The sequence below is a fragment of the Anas platyrhynchos genome, chromosome 4 (genome assembly GCF_047663525.1).
Source record: "Anas platyrhynchos isolate ZD024472 breed Pekin duck chromosome 4, IASCAAS_PekinDuck_T2T, whole genome shotgun sequence".
Taxonomy (NCBI): domain Eukaryota; kingdom Metazoa; phylum Chordata; class Aves; order Anseriformes; family Anatidae; genus Anas; species Anas platyrhynchos.
Window position 1 is genome coordinate 67,064,679 of NC_092590.1, and position 27,470 is coordinate 67,092,148.

The window sequence follows — 27,470 nt, forward strand, 5'->3', positions numbered from 1 at the left end:
GGAAAGTGTTTTGATTATGTGCTGATATAAACAAATTAAAGAAGCTGAAAAAGCTGATGCCTCTCTCTCATTAAGAGTAAAAGAGTCCTAGGAAAGACGATTTTTCTTTTTCTTATTAAACAAAATGCAGTAAATGAATACAGTCTCACTTATCTTTATTTAAATAGGAATGACACTCTCATTTCATAAAATACTTATCTATTGTAATTTCTGTAGCTTTGCCTACACTTGATTCAGTATTGGAGAGCTAGACAGTTTTTGTCCTCATATGCTAGCTCATATGAACACACAGCACTCTTGCTTCTGTGTGTAGATTAAGTACACAGTAATTCTTGGGGACCTAAAAAATACACTATTAAAAACTGAAAAAAAAAAAAAAAAAAAAAAAAAGGATTTAAGTTAGGTTAAATAATTGATTTATTCTGCACCCAGACTAAATTTCAAATCTCACCTTTTTGTTAATTTTTCCTTATCTAAGAAAATTATGTTTAACTGAAAGTCAGTGATATACTATCACTACCGCTCTGTTAAACACGAGAGATTTATTTTTCCTATTCAGAAATCAATGTGATGTAATTAAGTTACTTTCTTACCATGACTCAAATTCTCTCCAAGTATTTAAGAGGTAACAGATTAAGTTTTGTTAGTTAATCATAAAGAAGCAGAGAGATATTTCTGTTGCAGTTTCTCAGAAGCCCAGCAGCACACTGGTGATGCCCATACTTTTCTTGCTGATCACCTGCAGGGCTACCTGTTGCATCTACAAAAGTAATAGTGGAACAGAGGTCCTTTCCTCATGATTTTTTCTCCCATATAGGAACAGGAATCAGACCCCTGTGCCTGAAACAGTTTGTGCCTGAAACATCCTTCACAGTAATTTGAAGATCCTGTAAGAGCTAATATTTTCTGCAACACCCCCAAGAAAATACAACAATCCAGCTTATGCAGTATCCACCTGCATGCTGCACATAGAAGAGCATCTGCAGGTACACAGCCTTCTTGAGGGTGGTAGAGGACTGGCATAGCTACACCCACACTGACCATGGTCAAGTCCCCCAGGACACTGACACGCTCCTTCTCCTTGGGGAGAGTCCTTCTTGCTCCAGCACAGTGGAAAAGCCACAGAGGACAAATGATGGCAGGGTCAAGGAACAGGATGCCAAAGCAACAAAGCAAGCACTTCAAATTGGCAGCACAGGTATGTATTTCTGTCTCAGTCTTCTCTGTTTACAGAAGACCTAGGACACTTGCTGATGTAACCAGCTAGTGCTAAGCTGTTTACCTAAGAGAAGTTTTACTTACCAACTTTTAAAAAGTAAGTATATCAGTTTCATGCAAATGTACTTAAATAAAAAGGATCCAAAAAATGGGATCTATGCTATAACATTTCCCTAATGACTGTCCCAATTACTAGCCTGCAAAATTCAAGCCACTGGAGTTATGTCTCTGAATTCCTGTTTCAAGTCTAGTAGCTCTGTTTTAACTGAAGCATATCTGTCTTCTACAAGAAATAGCGCATCTAGGTTGTCAAGCATTCCCTAATAGAGAACCAAAAAATATTTCACTTTCTAATTCCTTTAAGGACTAACAATGGTCGCCTTATCCTCAGCTTGAATTTGACTAGTTTCTGCTTCCAACTATCTTTGCCTGCTGGAAGACCAAATTCATTCGTCACTATTTTTCTCTTCATTTGTGCACTGATATATGGTGCTCACAGTACTCCATAACACTTTCTTATTGAAGTGTGAAAGACTGAATATTCCTTAACTCTCTTGCTGGAAGGCAACACCCTGCAGTTCCGCGATGTTGATACACAGCTGGTAACACAACATTCATTTCTTAACCCATATGCAGGATTTTTTTCACCATGCTCGGAATAAAAATTAAGCCATCCCTCATCCACCTCCTTACTAGTTTTATGGTCTTCTTCAGCACTGATCCAAGAACAAAAAACAAAACCAAACACCATCACAATATTTTCTGTTGTTATCTTTCCCTTAGTCTTCCCATGGCACTTTTTTCTTTTCCCTGCAAATCATTACAGATTAGACCTGATTTCATTCCAAGCAAGATTTCCATGATCCTTTCTGTCTACAGAAAGAACTATGGTGCCCAAGTAATTCTGTTCCTCAAGATCATGATGCCAAAAGCAGAACGAGCAATAGGTACCTGGGCACCTGGCACTTGCCTGTCATCAAGAGTGTGATGAGGCTTTTAAAATCATGGGTGTATTTAATCTGTAATTCTCACCCTTCATTTCCCTGGCAGCAAATCTGTGAAGAAGAAAACGAAACAGAGGAAGCACATGAGCAGTTCCACCAATCCAAGGTTAATAACACAGAAAAAAAAGTAATTAGAAGCCACACTTCTCCTATGTCACATCCTGGCATACAGCAGTTTTTTTTTCAGTGGAAGCTGAAGAAAGGCTGTGTCTATAAAAACTTGGAATCTACCTTACAAGTGATGTGCTCTGCTTCTGGTTTGCCTCCTCCACAGCAGGCTGAAGGAAAACCTACCACATGTGCACCTTACCTCAAACTCTCACACCAAATGAGATGTGTGTCGAGTATTGAGGGCAGCCCTGATCCTTAGCAAGCTGCATCAATATAGTCTTGGAGTCTAAGACACCAACATGCAGTCTTTGACCTACTTCTTTCAACTTTTGACACTAACAGCCAGTAAAAAACAGGAATCTTCTACATACAATAAAACAAATGTTTTCAGACACAAGTTTCCCAGCAGAACAATGCTTACAATCATCCAGATTAAATGTGCGATAGTGACTCATAGAAAAAAAAAATCATAACCTGACACTGTGCATCCCGAGACCAAGGTAGATTTAATAAGTTGCTTTAAATGATCTGCACTCTTCCTGTTACAGCAATTCATGCTTAAAAGTTCCTGTATCTCTTCCTAAGCATATTCAACATAATAGTAACATGAAAGCCAACAAAGTACAGTTAGCAGATGGCAATCTATTGATGAAACAGATCAAAGCTTCTTTTGGGCAAAGCATGCAGAGAAAGGATAAGGACAGGACAGCAGGTACATAATACAAAAGAGGAGTGGAAATGAGAAGCAAACAGACATAGAAAATGAAGCTGCGAACAGCAAGTGTAAAGACTTTTCACTCACTTGAAGAAGAAGAGTGTTTAAAGATCTGTCAGAGAAGATCTGGGAGGTGAGAATCCCAGATGCCAAACAGAGAAGCAGAGAGAGTGTCTGAACATCTGATGTCTTCCACAGACCTAATGAAAGAATACAGGAAATCAACTAGAGTCAGGGAAGAAACAAGAATAGTTAATTAAAACAAAAACAAACAAATAAAGGAAAAGTTTTAACTCACTACAAAATAATTACGTCTAAGTTTTAGTACCCAAATTAGAGTACCTGAGAGGGAATTTTAAAACAGGAGAATTAATAGCTGCTGAATGGCACAGTCCTAAAATGAATTAAGTCCTTTTGGACACATTTTTAAATGTCTGAAGAGCTCATGAAGGTAAGAAACTACTGTGACATAATTTTCTGAATTGTAAAGGGAAAAGAATCATCAAGCGATTTCCCCTTCAGTGGTATTTTTCACCAAAACAACTCCTTCACTTTTTGAAAACTCATCTCTCATCTGCAAGTGGTAGTATGTTACTAATTGAGTACAACAGCATCCTGAGGAGACTGGAGCCCTGTGATGGTGGTTTCTGTAAAGGCCTCCCTTCATGGTACGTGGTGTTCCCAAAGAGCATGCGATTTAAAGCCATTTGTAGATGGCTTGTGGCTCCACCATGCTGCACACATCACTGCAGCCGTGAGCTGGGGCACCATGGCCTGATGGCCCCATCAGCTCCCGCTGGGAAGAGGAAGGCATTGGGGAAACAAAGCCCCTCCAGCTAGAGGGCACCCTCTGAGGCCTGCACGTGGCACCGCACCTGCAGGCACAATGTCAGAGGGCAAGCTGTGGCATGAAAGTGAAGAGGGGGACAAGAAAGAAGTGTTGTGGTCCATGTTGCCTTGTTACGCTTCACAGAAGTGAACATGGACAGGGAGAAACCCCTCTGGGGTCAGACAGGAAAATCACACAGCTGTGACTTCAAACAGCATCTTCCAGTGCTGGCTTTAGTAACTGTAAGCAGAAAAAGCCAATTCCAGTATAATGGGCATCAAAGGTATTCAGCTGCAGATGTGGTTTGTTTCCTAAATCATCCATTTGTTGATGGATTAATAATACAGTAAGTTGTGTTGTGTTGTTTTGTTTTTTTTTTAAACAGGGGAATGGTTTTATTATAAAAGCTCGTGACTATACTTGAGATTTCCAACCCCCTAGAGTCAGACTATGAAGCATAGCAATGCTAATATTTTACAGAATCCTGGTTCTAAAACAGAAAGAAAGAGGAGAACAAAAATTAATCTCCTGGTGACCCTCTTGTGCTTTAAACACCACAGGAAATTGCATAACAACAAACACTGATCAACTACTGACACTATTATTTCATTCATTTCAGTGAACATAAAATTGCTGTATTGATGTGGCCCATTTGTGGTGGCATAGCTTGCTCCTTTCAGCCTCTCCCTTCCCTTCTTCCTCCCTCTGCTCATGCTCTTCAGCTGTGTCGAGTCACAAAAGAGACCGCAAACACTCTGGAGTGGGCATCTTACCCAGCGGTCTATCCCCATGTGCCCAAAGATGAGCCAGCGGGGAAGACGACCAGCCTGGCTCAACAGAGAATTGTGGCTTGAGCTTAGGAGGAAAAAGAGGGTTTATAATCTTTGGAAAATTGGGCAGGCCACTAGGGAGGACTATAAGGATGTAGCGAGGCTGTGCAGGGACAAAATTAGGAAGGCCAAAGCTCATCTGGAGCTCAAGCTGGCTACTGCCGTTAAAGATAACAAAAAACGCTTTTATAAATACATCAACACAAAAAGGAGGACTAGGGAGAATCTCCATCCTTTACTGGATGCGGGGAGAAACTTAGTTACAAGAGATGAGGAAAAGGCGGAGGTGCTCAATGCCTTCTTTGCCTCAGTCTTTAGTGGTAAAACCGGTTGCTCTCTGGATACCCAGTACCCAGAACTGGTGCAAGGGGACGGGGAGCAGGATGTGGCCCTCACCATCCACGAAGAACTGGTTGGTGACCTGCTACGGCACTTGGATGTGCACAAGTCGATGGGGCCGGATGGGATCCACCCAAGAGTACTGAGAGAACTGGCAGAGGAGCTGGCCAAGCCCCTATCCATCATTTATCAGCAGTCCTGGCTATCGGGGGAGGTCCCAGCTGACTGGCGGCTAGCAAACGTGACGCCCATCTACAAGAAGGGCCGGAGGGCAGACCCGGGGAACTACAGGCCGGTCAGTTTGACCTCAGTACCAGGGAAGCTCATGGAGCAGATCCTCTTGGGAGTCATCATGCGGCACTTGAAGGGCAAGCAGGCGATCAGGCCCAGTCAGCATGGGTTTATGGAAGGCAGATCCTGCTTGACGAACCTGATCTCCTTCTACGACAAAGTGACGCGCTGGGTGGACGAGGGAAAGGCTGTGGATGTGGTCTACCTTGACTTCAGCAAGGCTTTTGACACCGTTTCCCACAGCATTCTCCTCAAGAAACTGGCTGCTCTTGGCTTGGACTGGCGCACGCTTCGTTGGGTTAGAAACTGGCTGGATAGCCGGGCCCAGAGAGTTGTGGTAAATGGAGCCAAGTCCAGTTGGAGGCCAGTCACTAGTGGCGTCCCCCAGGGCTCGGTGCTGGGGCCGGTCCTCTTTAACATCTTCATCAATGATCTGGATGAGGGCATTGAGTGCACCCTCAGTAAGTTTGCAGATGACACCAAGCTAGGTGCGTGTGTCGATCTGCTTGAGGGTAGGAAGGCTCTGCAGGAGGATCTGGATAGGCTGCACCGATGGGCTGAGGTCAACTGTATGAAGTTTAACAAGGCCAAGTGCCGGGTCCTGCACCTGGGGCGCAATAACCCCAAGAAGAGCTACAGGCTGGGAGAGGAATGGCTGGAGAGCTGCCAGGCAGAGAAGGACCTGGGAGTGATGGTGGACAGTCAGCTGAATATGAGCCAGCAGTGTGCTCAGGTGGCCAAGAAGGCCAACGGCATCCTGGCTTGTATCAGAAACACTGTGACCAGCAGGGCTAGGGAGGTGATCGTCCCCCTGTACTCGGCTCTGGTGAGGCCGCACCTCGAGTACTGTGTTCAGTTCTGGGCCCCTCGCTACAAGAAGGACATCGAGGTGCTTGAGCGGGTCCAGAGAAGGGCGACGAAGCTGGTGAGGGGCCTGGAGAGCAAGTCCTATGAGGAGCGGCTGAAGGAGCTGGGCTTGTTCAGCCTAGAGAAAAGGAGGCTCAGGGGTGACCTTATCACTCTGTATAAGTATATTAAAGGAGGCTCTAGCGAGATGGGGGTTGGCCTGTTCTCCCATGTGCCTGGTGACAGGACGAGGGGGAATGGGCTAAAGTTGCGCCAGGGGAGTTTTAGGTTAGATGTTAGGAAGAATTTCTTTACTGAAAGGGTTGTTAGACATTGGAACAGGCTGCCCAGGGAGGTGGTTGAGTCACCATCCCTGGAAGTCTTCAAAAGACGTTTAGATGTAGAACTTAGGGATATGGTTTAGTGGGGACTGTTAGTGTTAGGTCAGAGGTTGGACTCGATGATCTTGAGGTCTCTTCCAACCTAGAGAGATTCTGTGATTCTGTGATTCTGTGAAAAATCTCTGTGAGAAACTAAAACTGCGCTGCAGTAGAGGCAGATCTAAAGACATGAGGTCTAAATGGCCACCAACAGCTACCAAATGCCCAGAGCCAAATCTTCAGCCCTCCCGTGCTGGAGCAGGGTGTATTGCCTTGCCCGTCTGCATCAGAAGACATCAGAAGATGCTTTGTGCTACACCAGTAGCTGTAATGGCCTGCAGCCAGCTTTGAACTGGGAGAGTTCATCCATCAGTCCTATTACACTTTACACAACTAAGCATAAACTCAGCACCTGAAATGTGAGCCTACAGAGAACACAAGACATCTCATAAATAAATCTAATAGTTAAGAAAGGGACATGACTGTTATCTAAGGATATATTCCCATGGATGAGTCATAGATTAAGTTTAGCTTTCCTAAAAAAGACTACATGCTGACAAACACAGAAATAGGATTGTCATGGTAGATAGATACAGATTTAAGGAAAATTTAAAAAGATGATAAGTTGAGCTGAGAGATCACTGTTTCTTCTTCAGAGAAAACTGACTCATGAAAAATTACTGAACATGTAAGTATCAGATTTGGCAGCAGTTTCATCATCAAATTCTTTCAAGTTGCCACAGCAAGAGACCAGAGGTATTTCAATTCTTAAATTCTTTCTTTGCTTCCTCTACCTTATGAGCTACTTCCTGTTACCTATCAAGCATTTGTGTTTCTCTGATGGGGAAAAAAAAAAAAAAAAAGATACTTTATGCATTTGTCAAGTTTATAACAGCACTTATAACACAGAACTACAAATGCAGGTTCTGGGGTTCATTCCATGTGTAGGTGCTTTATCTTACTGTTACATCAATGTGATTATTATTTATTTTTACATTCCTGCATTGTACACATTACACAAAAATAGAGCTCCCTCCAAAAATTCTAAAATTTCTGTTATACATTTTAAAAGTTATGAAGCACAGAAATTTAGCATCTCCATTTTTTGCATTATCAATGTAATTATTTGTCACCATTTTCTATGGAGGAATATTCAGGTCTAGCTGCTATGACAATGTGATCTTTTTCTTCTTACCTTTCATTTGAATTCAGGTTTAAAAAACAAACAACAAAACACACTGACTCCATAGCAAATTAAACCAAGATGTATGGCAAAACATTTACATTTAGAAAGAAAAGGTGAACTTCTAATATGGTAGTAAATTGTTTTTGACTTTTCTGTCAAGGATCCCTGGAAACATTTTGATCTTGTTCTCTAGTACATTGGCCTTGATGCCCTCTACCATCAGAAAAAAATAAGCTTCAGTGAATCCATATTACTTAGTGATCTGCCAAAATAATTGGCAGAGTTTATTGTGTATCAGCAATGAGGTTCAAGTTCAGCCAGAAATTCAGCTAGAGCTTTGCAAAATTCAAGTAAGCTGAGTTGTACAAAATGAAGATGAAAAAGAAAAGCTGTAGCAGTGGAAAGTCATTTAAAGAAATAAAGTTGACTTTAAAATAGCTGTACCTTCTAATACTATGAGCATGGTCAGACTTCATCACATCAGACACAAAGCCAAACTGCTCAGCTATGTTCACATTCTGTTCCAGATACACAGTAAAAGAGACCTACAACATTTTGCAACATGTACTTCTAGTGCTTGCAACATTTGCATCTAGTGCTTATGTTAAATATTCAAATCATATAGCTTCTTCTCATTAGCATACATTGCCAATGGGCCAATATTAAGGAATATACACAGTAAGGAACCTACTGAGAATAGAAGCCAAACTATTTTGCTGCATAATGTGCATCAAGGATATGACTTACTAAGACTAAACTCACAAAAGAAGTAACTAAGAAGCTTTCTTATGAAATATTAAAAGTATGTTTTGTTCTCTAGCCAATTCTCCTGACATTGCATACTGTCTACACTCCAAAGATGTCCCTGTCCATAAATATTGAACACATGCTCCTAATGTATTTGCTAAACAATTTGGTGCTGTCACTTCTTAAAATACATTAACTATTAACCTAGCTTCATGCCATAAAGAGGACAAAAAAATTCTGTGGCTCTTACTTTTCTGAGTATTTTTTTCATTTGTGTCTTGACAATGGAACAAAACGTCAGAATGATTACACTGGTTTACTATCACAGTGTAATTCAAAAAGAATGTATCAGTTACGTTGGCAAGTTTGTATGTTCACCATGCAGAGAAAATGACACACAGCTACACTGAAGGAATTATCAAACTAGAATATACTTGCTGAATGAAAATATAAGCAAGATTTTGTTGGTTCAAATACCTGAAGTATCAACCCATCTCTAACAAAAGCCCATACACTTTTGCCTCCCTAAATAAAAAAAAAAAATAATGCAGGATTATGATGCTGAAATTCATATCCAGTGTACACGTGACATGAAAACACCGTGTTCAAAATACAAGCTCAGTTCTTATTATATTGCCACCCCTGCACGACAAATCAATCCTCATCCCTTTGTTCCTTACAGAACTCCCAACCATTGTGCTGGGTAACCATGAATGCAAATAAATAAATAAATAAATAATGCAATGTTGTTGAAAAAGTGATTCTGTGACCACAGAATCAGTAAAACTGTAACATTTCATTCCAGCACAGAGTCCATTCTAATTGACTGCAATTATCCATTAATAAGTTAGAAATGCACATTCTTTCTTTTGCCATTATGTTTTGCAAAGCACTATCCTTAAAACAGATAATTCAGTAAAAATAAGGATTATTCTATTCTGTTTTTAGCACAGATTGTTGTCAGAGAAGCCCCTAAGGCAATGGTACAGTATTTTATCTTTGTCTTTTGAATCTGCTAAAAGCCTGGATAATGTACAACAGTTTATATATTAAAAGACTAAGATGAAAACCTTTAAGGAATATAGATCTGAAACTAAAGGACTGTCTTCCCCAGCTTATGTAAAGAATATGGAACAAAAATTAAGAGACAGGGAAGCATCCTGGGCTTAGTATCATAAAAGAGTGCTTACAGTGAGATATAAAACAAGGTTTATATTCTAGCTGTTGAAAAATGCAGGAACAATATTACAAATACCTAATATAGGCATTAAGTTAATGCTGTAGCCTTTTAGACCCACCACCCTGCAAGACATGGATTTGTCTCACTTACCTCCAGACTCCTATATCTGGGTTAATCAGCCCAGGCTCCAGGTTTTAGAATCAGTGGGCACAGCATTCATATGACTAATTTCTAGATGTCTACTTTAGGTTAAGAGGAGTTATACTCTAGAAGTGCTCTTCTTCACCACTGAGTAAAAATGGGAACTCAGGATAAGTTAGTGTAGAACTTTCCATCACAGAGATCCTCATTCGGCCACATAAACTGTGCCAGCAGTAAGAGAAGAGAGGAACAGGCATGCAGTAATTTAATACCCATGAGTGCCAATGAATGGTCAGTTCATCTGTGTGTCATCTACTAGTAGTAAATGAACCAGAAACAAAATACATGAAAAAAATACAGAAAAAAGACACGTGAAAGAAGATTTAGAATAATGTAAATATCAATGGCTACTTCCTAATCCCTAACAGAGGCTGATCTGAGCCCTTCACAGAAACATCTATAACCCTTTCAATCCTCTCTTAAAGGAGAGCAATTCTGGATGTTTTTGTGGTCCATCTATCATTCTCATCCCAGAAAAATCAAAAGATAACTCAAAAGCTGAAGAAGATTAGCAACTGCTAACAAGCATTTATTTGCTGTGATGCTTTGCCTCCTTACAAAAGCATGAACAAATTGAACACTATCAAAGTTTTCTCTTGAAAAAAGCAACTTGCCCAAAATGGAGTAAATTTGTTTCACCCGCTGTCAACACTGATGCTGATTTTTCTGTCTCTCATTCCTGATGGAGAAGAGGCTTAAGGGGGTGATTTCATTTCTCTAAATAAGACACTTTCAGACATTCTTACTTGCCTAACCACCAAATTTTGAAATGATCAGAGATAGTTAGTTACACAAAGAGACTGATAACTCAAATGCAAAGATTTTGAGCAAAAAGTTGGACATCTGCTCTAAATCAACAGTCCACCAGAATGTCTACCAGAGGAGAATTCTTCTACAAAAAGATCTTGTCTCCCACATGCAGAATATAAAACCACACTGAAAAATCCTACAAGCTCTTTCTGCTTCCTATGATCAGTGAAATCCTGAGCAAGTTCCTAGCCTTTTAACTATTTACATTGATTTTAAATTGGACGAAAATATTCAACAGAAATACAGGTGCTCTTCAATCCAATAATGTGGAATAGTGGTTTCAGTGGAGACCGTACACAATGCTTAAAATAAGCTGATGGCCACTGTAGTGTTTTACAGTCACAGCCCACTGCATGATAAAATCACAGTATGCTCTAATCTTTACTGATGACTTTTCAGTTGTTGATAAGCTGTATTTTCCCAAAGGAGACACAGATGAATCCAGGTGCCATAAGACAGATAAATCCCCAAAATGGGTCTAGTGAGCATATCTACAGTTATTCACGTAGGATGGATGCTGTAATGAGATGAAAGCATTCCTTTCCATTCCAGCTATTTCAGACCACACCAGCTTTTTTATCTAATATTTTATACTATAGCTGAGAAAATCGTTTTATTTTCTTGAACATTCAAAGAGACAAGACAATCTCTGCATTTCTGCTTTCAGGAGAACTGCCAACTCAAGCAGTTTTGAGGCCATTTTTGAGGCAGTATTTTCAATTTTGCATAAGCGACTTTGTAACTTATATCCTACTGGATACCTTTGCTGCCTTCAATGAGGAATGCTTCAAACAAGTGCCTGTTTTGGGGTCAGACCTGACTCTATACAGTTGCAAGGACTTCCTGCAAGTACTCCAATCACATAACAAGCATTGGCTGTACATTAATTCCACTTGCATTCTAAAATGACTTCCTTTATTACAATGGAAAATCAGTTAAATCAGTTACAAAATTCCAAACTGTTATCTAAAGGAAAGTGTTGGAATGGGAAGCACATAAATGAAGTGCTTTGATTAAAAAAATAAAAAGATGAACAAAAGGATATGGAAGGGAGAAAGCAGAAACTGTGGGGAAAGGAGCAGAAACAAGAGAAGCGTTTGCATTAACTGCATAAGAATATTAAAAAACCACAGCCCCAGGACATATACTCAAACTAAGAAATGAATCCCATTTTAAGGGTTTAGCTATATGAATAATCCAGTTATTCAAATAATCCTTCTCAAGGGTTTGCAAGAACATTTACCTTTCTAAACTACAATATATCTCAAAACAGTCCAGTATTTTTGTTAAAACTTGCAAGATATTCACTATCTCTAATATAAAATAATACTGAAATGAGGTTTAAAAAAAATGTTTGATCCTCTTCTTTTTAACATTCACATAACAATTTCTAGGATAAGTCTTAAAAACCTGCACTGCTGTACAGTTATAAAAGCAAAGACCAATGTGCAATTCACAGAGATAAGCATCCTAATGAAATGCAGGAAATAATAATGCTGTTAGTTACCTTTTAACAAAAGAAAATTACTTCCATGATCCCTTAACTTTTCCTTTTTGGCTTCTGCAGATTTTATAGTTGCATAATATTGCCTGTAACCTGACTTGCCAGGAGCTAACTATAAGACTGAACAAACAAAATCTCTGTCCTCACATCACACCTTTTTTTCCAGTTCTGCTGAAGAACAGATGCCCTTTATTAGCTGCATGTTTCTGTCTAACAACCCTGACTGGCCTTTCTACAAAACCAGGAGAGTTTCTCCGCTCTACCCAGTGGTCCTGCTGATCCAGTCTATATGGTATCTTTCTGTTAGCCCTACAAACTGTCACTCCTTAGACTCTGATCCAGGTGTTTCCAAAATACACTGCTACACAGAAATGCCAGCACCCAGAAGTGGTGTGCTAGGATAAAAGCCACAGTTCTGAAAGCAGAACTGTGTTCAGCAATAGTAGAATATACCCTTTCAACATCTTCTTTTACACAGAAGTTTTTCCTCACTTAATGAACCACAGGGAAGCAAAAACAGATGTTCATTTGAATTGGAAAATTTGCATGCCTCAGGCCTATCTAGAGCTGTGACTTCTATAAGTGAAGCAATGTAAATTATGACAATTTTCAGTTCCCACAGATGGCTATCAATACATTTCAAAAACCTAAGGTAACAGTCGTACGTGCAAATAGACACTACAAAAATAACAATTAAAGGGTAGATAGTCAAAACATATTGAAAGATTTAGATGATGGTAAATGTGATTAATGTGATGTAACAGCAGGAATTCTTACTCTTCTAAAGCCTGAAGCATATTCTTTGATTCTTCAAATGTCAGTATATCAATGACTTGGTCATTCATAATTACATCTTCACTAAAGAGATCACCTGAACTGAACTGAGAATGCTCCAGTTTGTGATTTTGACTGAGTTCATGTTGTATCTCCTAAAAAAAAAGGAAGAAAAAATTAAGCTTCAGATTATAAAAAAAAAAAAAAATACAGTGAAGCTGATGTCATTTTGTTGCAGGTAATCATGAGTTACCAGAAAGACTCCCACTTATCATCACATTGTACAGCTGGAAATGGAATAGAGCAATTGTGTAGTTCAAATACATGTACATATTTAGGATCAAGTGTAATACTTTTGTCTCAGGCTGAACTTTTTTTTACTTTTTTCTATATAACTGATCAGGAGTACAAATGAAGAAATTAATGCAAAAGATAGCAGACTTTACATTGACATTAGTAGGCTTGCAAAAGCCTTCCGAGGAGGTTATTTTCTACTATAAACTTTCTAGTAAAATTTTAAAGAAATTTCTATGGTATACACATTACATATGGCAAAATTATACTACTAGACAGTTCACAGGTCGGTGAGACTTCCTTGAGATGGGCTAAGAAAATCACTATACAAAAAATTGCTGTAAGTAGCTCGTGCTAGGACTGAATTGGTGTGTTTTTTTTTTTTTTAAATAACAATGTTATAAAAAGCAGCCTTTTAAATGGGAAGGGATTATTTCTTCAGGCCTAAAAGAAATAAAAATTGTTAATGTAGTAATTCTCAACCAGAGAGTCAGGCTGGAAGTGCCTTCTGAGCCCATCTGGTCCATCCACTGGCTTGTGACTAGATCTCTTCTGCATAATGAGACAAATTCACCTATCATTAGATAGAAAAATTACTGCAAATCTATTAAAAACAACAACAAAAACACAATAAAACCTCCTTTTGTCATTTGTCAGAAACTGTAGAAAAGATAAAATAAGTTGTTCACAGAATTTAAATCACAAAGAAAATACACCTTTTTCCCTCACTTTTTGCTGCTTCAGTAGAGCATATACAGATAACTTAGCACATTCACTGTCTTCAAATCTATCAAACATTGTGAAGTTACATCTGACACAGCATTTTTACCTAGAGATAGGAAACCAATACTCATAGTTGCATAAAGCAAACTGTACACATCTAGTCCTGAAACAAATTATTTCCAGCAAGACCACCCAAGCCTCTGAAATGTGCTATGCCCCTCTACAACTCTTCCCAGATTGCCTGCCTCAAGCAGAGCAATATGTGGAAGCTGAGGTCTCCAAGCAGAGTGCTACTTCTGAGTACGTGCTTCTCAATACATTTGTCCTCTATGCAAGAGCACTCCAACTGCTATGCAGAAGAGCAGAGCACTACAAGTGCATTGCCCTCCCTGGACTGCCTCCACACATGCCACAGCACAGCAGTGTCCCTGAGAAACACATCTAATGGGTTTCTTTGTTTCGAAGTCGGTTGGCATAGGAAGAATAAAACCCCAAAGTGCTCTCCAGGCAGCCACATAAATGTGCCTACAGAAATGCTTCAACCAAATCTTTAAAATTACTGTGGAATTTTTCTGAAACCTTTAAACAGACACTTTCATTATAGATTACAAATTAAAGCTTTCTGGGCGTTTGAAAAAATCAGACCACTGAAGAAAAAGAAACCAAACTGAAATCCAAAAGTAGAGTGAGAACACAGCTACCACTTAAATTTCTGTCAGTCTTAATTGTCTCAGTTTGACAGCACCAGCCAGCACAGTTTATACTATCCAACAGCCCCAGAGGGAATCTCAAATGATATGTCTCTCACCTGTATCACCACTTCCATCCTAAACCAACATTCTCAGACCACACCCAAGAGAAATTGCAATAGACAGAGTGACACTGACTGCTTGACCTGGCAACCCAGTAGGAGATCTACCACCACCTGAGCAGAGGAAGGTTTCAAACCTTTAACACCCCCTTTCTTAGGAGATTGTTCTCATCACTGTAATAGCAACCGAGGTCTCTATCTCCCTCCCACTGAAGTTGTTCCACTTCATATAAATAGCAAAATAATTTTAAAAAGCAAGGACTGGAGCTTGGGCCAATCTGATGGATATTCATCAGACTGTATTTTCTCTCTCTGACCCTGTATGTACTGAAATACTTTCTAAGAACTGGAATGATCTGGATAAAGAGCACTGTAAATGCTCCATCCCCAAACCCAACTGCTTTGCTTAATCACTCAAGAGACCAAGGTAAATCCAAAGATCTACGAGACCCAGCTTCAAACCCCTGTTCCTGATAATCAGAAATACAATTTGGACTCATGTATTCTGCATTCAAGGTGAGTGGTCTACCCAGAGTTATTCTGCCTCTCATACCGGGAGCAAAAGGAGAGATAAGGACAAGGAAGAAGATGAAAACAAATGCAAAGCCAATGGGTAGTATCGCTCCCCTGTGAAGCTTAACAACCAGTTATTGACAGCAGTTCTTTTGATCAGACTATTCTTACATCACTTCTAAATCTGATTGTGCTAAAGATTTGGGGTTGTAGAGATTATAGTACCAGTGAATTCAATCCAGCACTTGTTGCCTTTTATTTAGCTTCAAAAACACTTTAGGAAATCCATATTAGTTTGCATGTTATATCATCAGAGATGATCAATAACAAAATTATATAAAGTACTGTTACAGATAGTACGACTCACCTGGTTTTTACTATGGAAATTCCATTTTAATACTTTGGTTTGGTAAAGAATGAAAAAAACAGCACATGTCAATACAAAGGAAACGAAAAAAGCAATGAAGAATCCTGAAGCATGGATGGCATGGCTGTATGAAATCTGAAATGAAAATTATCTAAATTAATTTTCCTATATATACAAAGATCAGACTTAAAGATCACAGCTGTAACCAACACAGTAAATTACTTTTAAATGGCTTTATAAAACTTCAGGGTTACTCAGCATTAAATTACAATTAGTAATTTTTATTTATTAATAGTGTCTATTTTCTATAGATTTTGAAGTCTGCATGCCCTTATGCCCACCTAGTCCAAATGCCTCGGTAAATTCCAACAACAGATCTCTCATGGATTGAACTGTAGTTGCTGTGACTTTTGGGAAGACTGTACTTAAGAGCCTGTGTTGCCAATCTCTCCAAAATCTCGTTGAAATTAATGGCATTTGACATTGCCCAGAGCCTCTGAAAAATCAGTCTGATGTTGGCTTCCTGAAATTAATGGCCATTTCTTGATTCAATAAAACTCAGTAAACAACACTGGGATAAAGCACTAATAGGAGTTCAGAATAAACAGATAACTGACGATAAAACTCCCTAATTTGTGTGTATCATTGCAGTTTCTCCATGAGACAGAGTCAGAAAAGAATAGCAGGAGCACTGGAACTACACTTCAACTAATATCTTTGTAGGCCTTTCACTTTAGGTCTTAATTTAATCTTTAAATGGAATGGCATTAAAAATTAATTTTTACTTCATGCTCCATGTAGCAAAAGTTAATTTAATGTTTGTTTAGTTCTTTGAGATGTCTGCATGAAAAATATAGCACAGCTACTAGTATAATGTTTCACCACAAAATAATCACTCTGCTGGGGCTAGAAAGTGTAAATAATTAACATGCCGCTTGCAAGCAGGGCTTGGTCATCTCATAAAGCAGAAAGCTGGGAGCATTCCATAGAACAAACAGAATTCGGCACAGGAAGCAACAATCAAATGCAGTCTGCAATGTAGAAAGTATTTATTCTAATTTAACAGCAGAATTTGATCCTTTTACTGCCTGCTTATGGAAAAAAGTTCTTGGATAGGAAATTATCTATGCTTTTATAAGACAGTAAAATGAGTTTTCGAGGGACACCCCATTTCCTTGGATACAGCCTAATGGGCTATAATGCCTGAAAGCATCACAGTGGATGCTGCAGTGTGGGGAATCAGAGACCCCATACAAACCATGGCATAGGACCAGTTTGGCACTGCAGGCTGACCTGCAAACCAGTGGCACATCAATGAGCCTCAAAACCCATATGAAAAGCTAACTTCTTAAGCCATCTTAATAGTGTGAGGTGAAGAGGCATTAAAGGCCTGATTTTCTTTCAAAAGTTGCTGTGCTCCCACTGATTTAAAGGATGCTGAGGGAAACAATTCTGGCAAAAATGAGGTCAACGTAATTATTATCACAAATCCCATGCAATATGGCTAGACAGGAGAAATGTGTTTTGCTTTCACTACAGCTTCCTACTCAGCATTGAAACCACTTAGCCAAGGGCAGAGGCATGCAGTATTCACAGCCCCTGAAGCACTGTGGGAAGACATCTGGCACGGGCCAACAGATAAGCTATGCTTGTATTTTTTTGTAACCCACATTTTTCATAACACATATTTTTTCATTTATCTTGTCATAGGCAACCAAGCACTTTCTTTCAGCAACACAGAAGAGAAAATCCACAGGGTATGAAAAATTTTAAAGAACAGCACAACAACAAGTGTGCAATTAAACCACATGTAAATTCACAAGACCAGCTTAGCATGGTACTGCCATGGCTGTGTAAGTAATTCTTCATTTTTCTAGCCCCTAGTCAACATTTAGAATCCACTTAGTCACGAGCATATTGGTTGTTCACCATTCACCACAATCATGAACACTTTCAAATAATTTTTAATAAATAAAATTTAAGATGGAGATCATTTATAACACCTGACACTATGGACAAATACAATACGTCTCACTTGTCTCAGTACGAAACATTTTCTCTATAGGTGGAGGATAACTCCACACTTTTTGAAAGGCAAATAGCTTTCTTGTGGTAGCTATGCCCAAGAAAGAGCACATGAGCAAATTCCTCATCACAATTCTCTGTGGCTGGACAATGCTTCAGACGAAAAAAAAAAAAAAAGGCTACACATATAATGGAACTCTGAAGATTTTCTTTGCTAAATATTGCTGCTTTAGGATAACAAAATCCCACTGTCTTGACTCCTGCTTTCTTCCCCTTATAATTGGAGATGGCAGAACTTGTCTATGATTAATAGCCAGATGAAATTTAAGTACCTAACTACATTCTTAGCCCCCTACGATTTAGGTTAGATTATCCATGAGTTTAAGTCAGTGAGTTTGAGACAGTGTAATGCCAAGTCATAGCATTTACCTTGGTCTTTTCTTCTTCAGTTATGGTGAATGATGCCATCAACGATACGAGATGTGTTTTATTCTGAGAGAAATATAAAAATATTACAAGCATTAAAAAATGAGCAGAATCCAATTTATAACACTGGCAAACAGCCCAGAGTCTCTACAAAAGCTTCTCCTCAGAAGAAAAGCTATACTTCTCACTAAGTAAAGCTGAATAAAATCTGATAGCTAAACGTAGTGGTAAAAGTGGTCTGTAGGATATACTCCCCTTCTAACCAAGCACGGGCTTATTCAGTGCTCACAGATTTACACTTTTTCTGCATTTTAAACTCTGTGTTGACTGAAAGTGTACAGAACATGAGTCAAAATCATTGCATATGTCTTGCAGGGATCAAAGTTTGCAGCTCAATGTCTATCAAGTCTGCTAAACATCCACCTGTATCCTCTCCTCTTATCATTTCTTGGTTTTGAAGTCTTGCTCTCTGTCTCTGTAGTATACCCTCATGAACATTGATCATTTTTTCCTCTAAAACAAGTGAGATACATCAGCTGGAAATGAAAATATATATGCAAGGTCTAACTACATGCACTTAAGAAAATGATGAGGAAAATATCAAAACAAATTTATGAATGAGGAATAAGTCACTTTGGAAGAAACCACTCTTCTTGTGTCATTAGTCCTGCTTTCTACTTAGGTTGACTCCAGCATTGTTAAATCCATGATCAGTTCTCTTGGAGCCTGGTGCAACTGAGTCACCAAAAAAATCACCAAAGATTGAGATTACCCAGCTTCTCTCAAAAATCTCTTCAAGGTCCTCAAAACTCTCATATTTAAACAGTGGTTTTGATTACAATAATATTTTTTTTTTAATAAAAACATGTCAAAACTGCAACCTCTCACAGACTATAGGAAAACACACATAAGGAGGTGGGATACTGTTATTTTAAGGATACACAGATAAACTGGAAAGAAATACAAAAAGTAGAAAGAAATGCTACAGGACAACACACAAACATCCTTTACCTATTTAAGGAGGCCTAATGCTTCCTAACCTTTGAAAAATAATTCATGTATTAAAAAAATTCATGGTAACCACGGAGTCTAAGGACTTCATTGCAGTACATGCAGGCCTCATCACAGGTCTCGTAGCTTAGGCAGACAACCATAGAATCACAGAATAGCTTAGGTTGGAAGAGACCTTAAAGACCATCTAACTCCAACCCCGCTGCCATAGGCAGGGCTTCCACCCACTAGATCAGGTTGGCCATCCAGCTCTAGGGATGGGGCATCCACAGTTTCTCTGGGCAACCTGTTCCAGTGCCTCACTACCCTTACAGTGAAGAATTTCTTCCTAATGTCTAATCTAACGTATCCTTTTTCAGTTTAAGACCATTCTCCCTTGTCCTATCATTATCTACCTGAGTAGAGTCCCTCACCACACTGTTTATAAGACCCATTTAGGAACTGAAAGGCCACAGCGAGGTCTCCCTGGAGCCTCTTCTCCAGGATGAACATCCTCAGCTGTCTCAGAATTTCTTCACAGGAAAGGTGCTTCAGCCCTCTGAACAAGAACTGCTTTCAAGACTTGTACAGGAAATACCTGTGATGAACTCCTGAAAGTTAACTTTGCAGGCAATGTCAAGACCCTGCCATTCCATGTTTCCTTTGCATCAAGAAGTGCAGTGTAGTTGATTGCAAAGTATTCTCCAACTGTTAAAAGAGAGGAAAAAAGTGTGTAGATGAGGTACATTTACCCATACAATATTGGCCTCTTAAGGAATTGTGTCTGCATTTTCTTAAATAAAACAGTAGATACACTGTCTCGAAAATAACCCAGCAGAGTTGCACTTTTTTTTTTAACACAAGAAGACTGAAGAGTTGAGCACCCAGCTGAGCTCATCTGCAGTTACAGATGTTTGCAAAATATGAAAAGCAAGTCCAATATGAATAAAACATCTGAGGAGCTTTTTAGGCTCCCCTTTAGACTGTGCTTCCTCACCAGCAAAAGTGCTCTCTTAGGAGTCTAGCTGCAGTAAGCTCCTCAGTAGGGAAGGCAGCCAGAGCCTGTACAGAGAAGAAGAATATGGATAAATTTACTTTATCCCAGGAAAATTTCTCAAAGTTCTCTGAGGAAGACCTGGGACAGCTCTGGAGCTCTTCCAACACAGCACATCCCCCACACGAATAATCATAATCCTAAAAAGCAATTTATTATTTTTCTATGGACATCTTCTACCTCTTGCACATGTGCTTAGGAAAGGGGAGATTAAGAAATCAAGAAAGACAAATGTTTATGAATGTCCAACTGCTTTCTAAGAAACACACCAACTCCAAGACTGGAACGGTCTTTTTGGTCTACTACTTGCTTCAATTTTATAATTTGCTCAAGTCTGTAGAAAATGGATACAGAGCAGAGCTGCCTTCTTTTGGTTTAATCATTCTGCCTGTTTGCATGGTCTTTTGCAATTCCGGTGTACCTGAGGAAGTTAATCCGCCGTGATTTTAAAGACACTACACAGTAAAGTGTTTGCTTACTTTCTACCTTTTTAGCTTGGCTAAATAAGAACGACATTTCAATTACAATTGGTTGTGCAGCAGTTTTATAAAATATCCAAAATGAACAAATACCATCATGAAAGATTCTGTTTCATTTTGACAGCAGTGACTTTTACAGAGCACAAGGGCTCACTTCCATGCCTGGAAGAGGCAGTTCAAAGGTGGGAGCCAAAATGGGAATTAATAGAATTTTAAACTGCAGCACAAAACTTGTTACGGGGTATTTCACCCATATCAACTAATAATTACTGAGTTTACATCTTCAAAAATAAATATCCTGATTTGAACAGATGCTCTTCCACATGTATAATCAGAGCTACTTCTCTGCAGAATTTGTTACCTTGCAAGAATCTTTTCCTGTAAATCTGTACACCATCTGTTGTCTTATTACCACTGTTTTTTTGAACATGTAGACCGGTGATATTGTCCAGGAGGATAAGATCGGTAATGTTTCTTGAGAGCAGCGTGTTGGTGTTATTAATCAGAAGTCTAACATAGGCAGTTTGAGGATCATGTTCAACATCCACCTGAAAATAGAAATATTAAGAGTGCAAAACAGTTGTATGTGCATCAACAGCAAAATCTGTAGTCTTGATTGTTAGTAAATAGTTCACTATTTGTGTAAGCCAATTTTCTAAAGACATTCTGAGAAACCTGCAAACAGCATTACACTCAGTTTTATCTCAGACTCCCAAGGAGATTTTAATTTTTGGTATGCCTGAATGTTTCTCAGAGACATAAAACAAAAGTTTTATGCCAGAAGTAAAGTGAAAGCCAGAAGTAAGTGAAAACAAGAATACAAATACTCCTGTGACACACAGAACTGGAACATAACTTCATAACCAGATTCTGGAAAATTCTTAGCTTTTGTATCATGAAGATGTTTCTTTTGCAAGCTGTCCTCATTGCCAGTTCATTCTCTTCATGCATTTTTGTTCTCTAGTTCTCTCTTTTTCCACAGCAACTGCACGCTCCAAAGGGTGCCAGCTGCTTCCATTTGCCCTTCCCACATAAGGGCTGCTGGAGCTACTAGCAGACTTGGAGTTCAAGGCTCTGCTTCCAGTTAGAGATGAAGTTCATAAATTAATAAGCAATCACTAGCAACACGCAGTCACATGACTTTATCTATTTATTCCATTAGGCATTCATTAACTCTCACTGAATAATTACACCCTCTAAATGAAATTGCCTTGAGCACAGAGTCACTTACTGACCTCTCACCTTTCAAAGTGCCTTCCATTATAAAATTGTATTAAGCCCAAACTGTCTAAAACTCCATCAGGCCTGTAATATGATGGTCCATAACATAGCCATGATGGCGCAGTGGTCTTCTAATAATGGCACCAAATTAACACTTTGTGAAATAACCAAAGTGTGATTCAGGGACAATCTTTCTCTTTTTCCCCCTCTTTTTTTTTTTTTTTTTTTAAAGGAAATGTCTCTTCTCTATCTGGACACTAGGAAAAATAGCAATAAAGCAGCCTCCCCTAAAATGAGTACTAAAAACATTAACTGTGGGAGATGTCAGAAATCATACAATTTATTGCAGCCACAGATTCAACATATGTAGTTATAACTTTATAGTACACCTCGACCCATGCATTTCATTTTAATTCAGCATAGAAACAGATGAAAGTTTCAGAATGTTTTATGAACCAAGGAGGAAAAAAAAAACAAAAAAAAAAAACAAAGCTTTATTAAAATTATAATTGCTTAGTTTGCATTTTCTGACATAAATGGCAATAATTGCATTTGACTAAATCTGTTTATGTAAGTAACTCTTCTCATTATACTACACTAAATTTTCCAAACTCATTACGGCAAGTTCAAACTCAATTGTATTAAATAAATCGTATGGGGGGAAAAAAACAACTGCCTATTATACCAGATTCTGCAAATAAATGCCAGCAGGTATAAAAGTAGGTCTGATCATATTTGTAAAGAAAGCTTTGCCAATTTCATACGTTCGTGTGTCATGAGCTAGATACAACATTTATGGGACCTAAAAACACCAGATGTTAGAAGTGTGATATACTTGGGGCAGATTTTCTGTCTCCTGGTTTTCTTAACTGGTGTGATGCAGTCAGCAGACCTTTCAGCCTTTCCTATGCAGTCACAAAGCTGGAAACTTGCTTTAAAAACAACAAAACAACAAAATGAAACAGAAAAAAATCTTAAAATTCACAAAAAGAAAATCCAAAGCCACAAAGCAGAGACCCTGACCCAATCACTGAATCAAGAAAGCACACACTGAAAGACCACAGGTTCAAACTGCACAAGTTGTTAATACAATATTATGTTCCACAGTAAGTGTGGATAGGATTGTGCACACAAACAATTATGCACTACCAAGAGAAGGAGCTGGGAATAGGTGGGAAAACAGAAAGTCTTTCCCTTCCTTTACTTTCCCATACCTTTCTTTTGCTCTTCTGTGAGATGAAGGCAAAAATTAGGATTTCATGATCTTTTCCCATGCTTTTAACCAGACAAAAATATATTCCTTCTCATTTGGAGAGAGGAGATGTAAACAGTAATTTAGCTAAATTCTTACAATAGAATAGGCAGAAAAAGTAGGATGTGTATATTCATAGGTAGGTAAGGGAATATGGCAGCACTACTCCTCTCCTTCCTTTAGTTAAAAGGTTTAATACACACTCCCACATACAGTCCATTATCGTTCTCCAACTAAATTTGCATTTTCTCTTCATTTCATTTAATAAAAATCTTAATTCAGTGACTAAACAAAGCAACCCTTCTGAGGAATCAAAAATCTATCACCAATCTACTGCAATTTTCCTCAGGCAGCCAAAAGGTCATGTTTTTTGCATTTGTCAATGCCTTCAAATACAGGTTTTACTTCAGAATCACAGAATACCCCGAGTTGGAAGGGACCCATAAGGGTCATCAAGTCCAATTCCTGGCATCGCACAGGTCTACCCAAAAGTTTAGACCATGTGACTAAGTGCACAGTTCAATCACTTCTTAAATTCAGACAGGCTTGGTGCAGTGACTATGTCCCTGGGGAGCCTGTACCACTGTACAACCATCCTCTCAGTGAAGAACCTCTTCCTGATGTCCAGCCTAAACTTCCCTGCCTCAGCTTAACACTGTTTAATTTTCTTTCAGCTCTGCTAAAGATCAGTATCATTATGAAGTGCTACCTCAGAAGCGTTCATGCCACGCTGTGGAATGAAGTCCTACAGGAACTTCTTTCTTGTGAAAGAAAGAAGGACTGGGCCCTCAAAGCATGGGTAAATTTTAAACACCCTAGTTTTGATCATAGTATTTCCATGATTAAATGTTGGAAAAACACTGCCTTCAAGAAGTAAACATATGTCATCTCCATGCTCTGAGGAGTCACTTACAGGTGGTGGGTAGGAATGTGCTAAATTCACTTTTTTTTTTTTTTTATTTAAAACAGCTAAAGACAACCATATGGCCAGTCTGCCTCTTAGCAGGAAAGCATCTGTTCAAATGAATTAAGATTGAAGAGGATGACAAGGTAAGCAAAGGGAAATAAAACATGAAATGAATTTCAACATGGAAGACAATTCACATACAGTTGTACTGTTTTCAGTAATTTACAACAGGTAGCATGGCACAATTATTTTCTGGTAATCCTGGTATCTACAACAGACTATCTTTCATCTTGTACAGCAGGATTTCACAATTTTTAATGAGTCTGTATGAGGCTGCGCTATGAATGGCAGAAAAAACAATATGTATTTGTCTCAAATTCAAAGCTAAGAAGCTTTGATACAAATATTGAGAATCCACAGTGCAAAACCCAGAAGATTCTGTCACTGCTTCTTATGCTTGAAATGCTCACTATTTGGCCTCATTAATTATGATATGCAGTTACTTCAATAATGATATTATACATAATTAGTGCCATGAGATGTGATGCATATTCATTCTCTGTGTAAATGATCCGGTGCAGGTCATAATGTCACCTCTTCTGTACTGGGTACTAAATTCTCTGTCATCATATAAAACATTTCAATGGCTGAATTCAGATTTGCCTTAAAGTTGGATGCACTTTCTCTCTCCAAGGGAAAGCACAGTGAACTGTCTCTAATGATAAAAATTCAGATTTGATTCATCTAGCACGGAGAAAAAAAAAAGGGGGGGGGTGAGGGGCAAAGGAAAAATAAGTAGATCTATTAACTATGCCACCTAAAGACGTAAAATTGAAAGTTTAAAAATTCTTTATAGCAGAGAGGTCTTTGCTCCTTTTATGCATTTTATGCAAGCCAAATGAAAACTTTTATCTATTAAATACCGTGCTAAATACTGTGCTTTTATCTATTAAATACTGTAGCTAAGTATGCTGATGGTGACACATGGTTTCTTCCATGGCTTTGTTATAGGATGTCCCCAGACACAGTGGGCTTCACAGGGCTCAGTTCCCCATGAAAGCATGTCCACACTTGACACAGGTAGGGCACACATGGAAAACAGAGGAACACCTAAAAAGGCCCATCACATTCTCTAAAGTTTCTTTCTATCATTTTCCAGCCTTGTGACTGATACACAGAACTCGCTAACATTTGCGCGTTTATACTTTTTATAGATTCATACCGAGGTATTTAACACTGGTCAAAAACCCAAATCCCCTATAGTCTGAGAAAAGATTTCACTGACTTAATTCAGTTTTGAATCAACAATGCAAAATTACTCCTCTTGCAGAGGTGCAATCATTTCAACATAAAAATGGAAATACTCCCAAATACACAGTATGGGTACTATTCTGTTTCCAGTTTTAAAGGACACATTTTGAGTACAAATTTCCTATCAAATTAACAAGAGAAATGAAAAAAATAAAAACAAAATAACAAAAACAATAAAACACCAAAAAACTTACCACAGCACATTTCTGAAGGGTTATTCCAAATCCAGAGGACGCATCTTCAGGCTGCGGAGGAAGAAGAAAAGTCTACACAGTGCAGGAAACTATCATAACTCACAAAATGAAGCACAAGTAGTATGTAAATAAGAAAATGAGAAAAATAATTAAGAGGTATTAATCAACTTCAAATTTAAGAGCTTTGTTATCCCAGCAATTACTCTTTTTGTTAGTCCAAATCCGTTTGAACTACTTATTCCCACCTGTAATTACTAGTATCTTAATTGGCACATGCATCTTTTGGCTATCAGACTTCCCTAAGTTCATTAGACTATATGGATACAATTCATTATTATGTGTCTATCAGAGTTTACACAGCAATCACATAGCTGTATCTGTCACAATAATTATTTGGAAGTTTCACAACCAATTGGTATTGTTGAAGCCATCTAAAGTGAACACAATCACCTGAGACAGAATTAGAAACATACTAATTAGGTAGTAAATTCCAAGCAACATTCAGTTTTGACATAATTGCAATGATGTTTATAAATACTGTAAGTAGCAAACTATGATTTACTGACCAGCTGATGGTTAACAGAAGACTCTCGTTTAAACAAAATCTTCTTTGTCCATGAAGGTATCAAAGCAAATACTGAATGGCTCCACTGATCGTCTGAGGCTGCAGAAGTCAAGAGCAGGTCATGGACTTCACTTGCTTGAATTACCAGAGGTAATTGCAGTGCTGAAAACCAAGGCAAGACTCTGTGTTAGAGCTAACGGTGGCTTCGGCACAGCAGCTACTTGGTGCGTGTCATCCTTGAAGATTCCAGCCAGAGATGATGGGGCTTGTGGTACTCAGCATGCACACCATGACCAGCACACTCTCCCCCAAAGCATTTCAAATTTAAATAGGCAATGGAGACAAGAGGGTAGATATGAAGCAGAGATGGGACTTGCCCCAGAAAAGCCAGCAGGAGTTAAAACAAAACCGCGTCCTACCTAGGGAACTCCACAGAAGATTTCTTGCCACTTAAACATAAATCATCTAATCCATGAGTTAAAAGGTTTCCACATTAAATCAACTGTTAATATTTTCAACACAAAGAATTTTACAGCAAAGCATAAATAATTGAAGCACTCTACAATGTGAGTGGCCTCATTGCTAAGGGTGTTCTGCTTCAAAGATACAGTCTGCCAATTAACCATCAAGTATTTCAGTACATAGAACAAAAATACTTCTCAGTTGACTAAGGGTGTCAATTACTTTTCAGATTAATTGGAGTGCAATCAAATCAAATACTCCACAATTTAGTAATATGCAATATCAATGCTATCCTATACCCCATCTCTCACATTTTTTAGTAGAGATTAGGCCAGGATATCACATGAAACTACAAGAACACCTTTGGAATTGCAATATGATAATCATTTCCATCTAATGAAGTAAAAGCACCTATGACATTAATAATTGGAGCTTATACTAAAAATCAGTAATTTAATCTAATTGTAAAACAATACAGCTGCTGAATAGAGAAAAAATGTAGTGAAAATTTATAAAAGGACTGTGGGCTTTCTGTGTTTAAAGAAGATACATTTTTGTCATTCTTTGCAAAATAGTTTTAATTTATTACTTATTTTTAAACTGCACATTTTAATCATTAGTATTATATATTCATACGAACAAAAATTCTAATCAAAAAGCAAAGATTTTTGGCAAATGACACTGTTATGTAAGTTTTCTTTTTTTTAAAGCTATTAAATGTTAATGAAATATGAGAAGTTGAACATACTGACAATCTCAGAAAAATGAGAAGCTTCATGTTTTTGGAAAGGCACTGTTCTGTTGGAAAAACAATACAGAGAAATACTGTCAGTTGTAGATATAAAAGACATGCACAGAGCATTCAGAACTAGATGTTTAGAAGAAGGTCCTGTAAAGTGCCTCGAGGCATT

General features: G+C 38.5%; 1 protein-coding gene across 4 annotated transcripts in view; it reads right to left on the bottom strand.

Moving 5' to 3' along the window:
- EVC2 (EvC ciliary complex subunit 2) overlaps window positions 1-27,470 on the bottom strand; it is a 71,270-nt gene that overhangs the window by 35,338 nt on the left and 8,462 nt on the right. For all 4 annotated transcript variants that reach the window (XM_038178250.2, XM_038178248.2, XM_038178249.2 and 1 more), the window contains exons 3-9: window positions 26,099-26,259; window positions 25,533-25,583; window positions 21,009-21,195; window positions 19,713-19,822; window positions 18,128-18,190; window positions 15,674-15,808; window positions 12,969-13,120 (exon numbers count right to left, since the gene is read on the bottom strand). In XM_038178250.2, coding sequence (XP_038034178.2) covers window positions 12,969-13,120; window positions 15,674-15,808; window positions 18,128-18,190; window positions 19,713-19,822; window positions 21,009-21,195; window positions 25,533-25,583; window positions 26,099-26,259 — 859 coding nt within the window. The remainder of the gene's footprint in view (window positions 1-12,968; window positions 13,121-15,673; window positions 15,809-18,127; window positions 18,191-19,712; window positions 19,823-21,008; window positions 21,196-25,532; window positions 25,584-26,098; window positions 26,260-27,470) is intronic.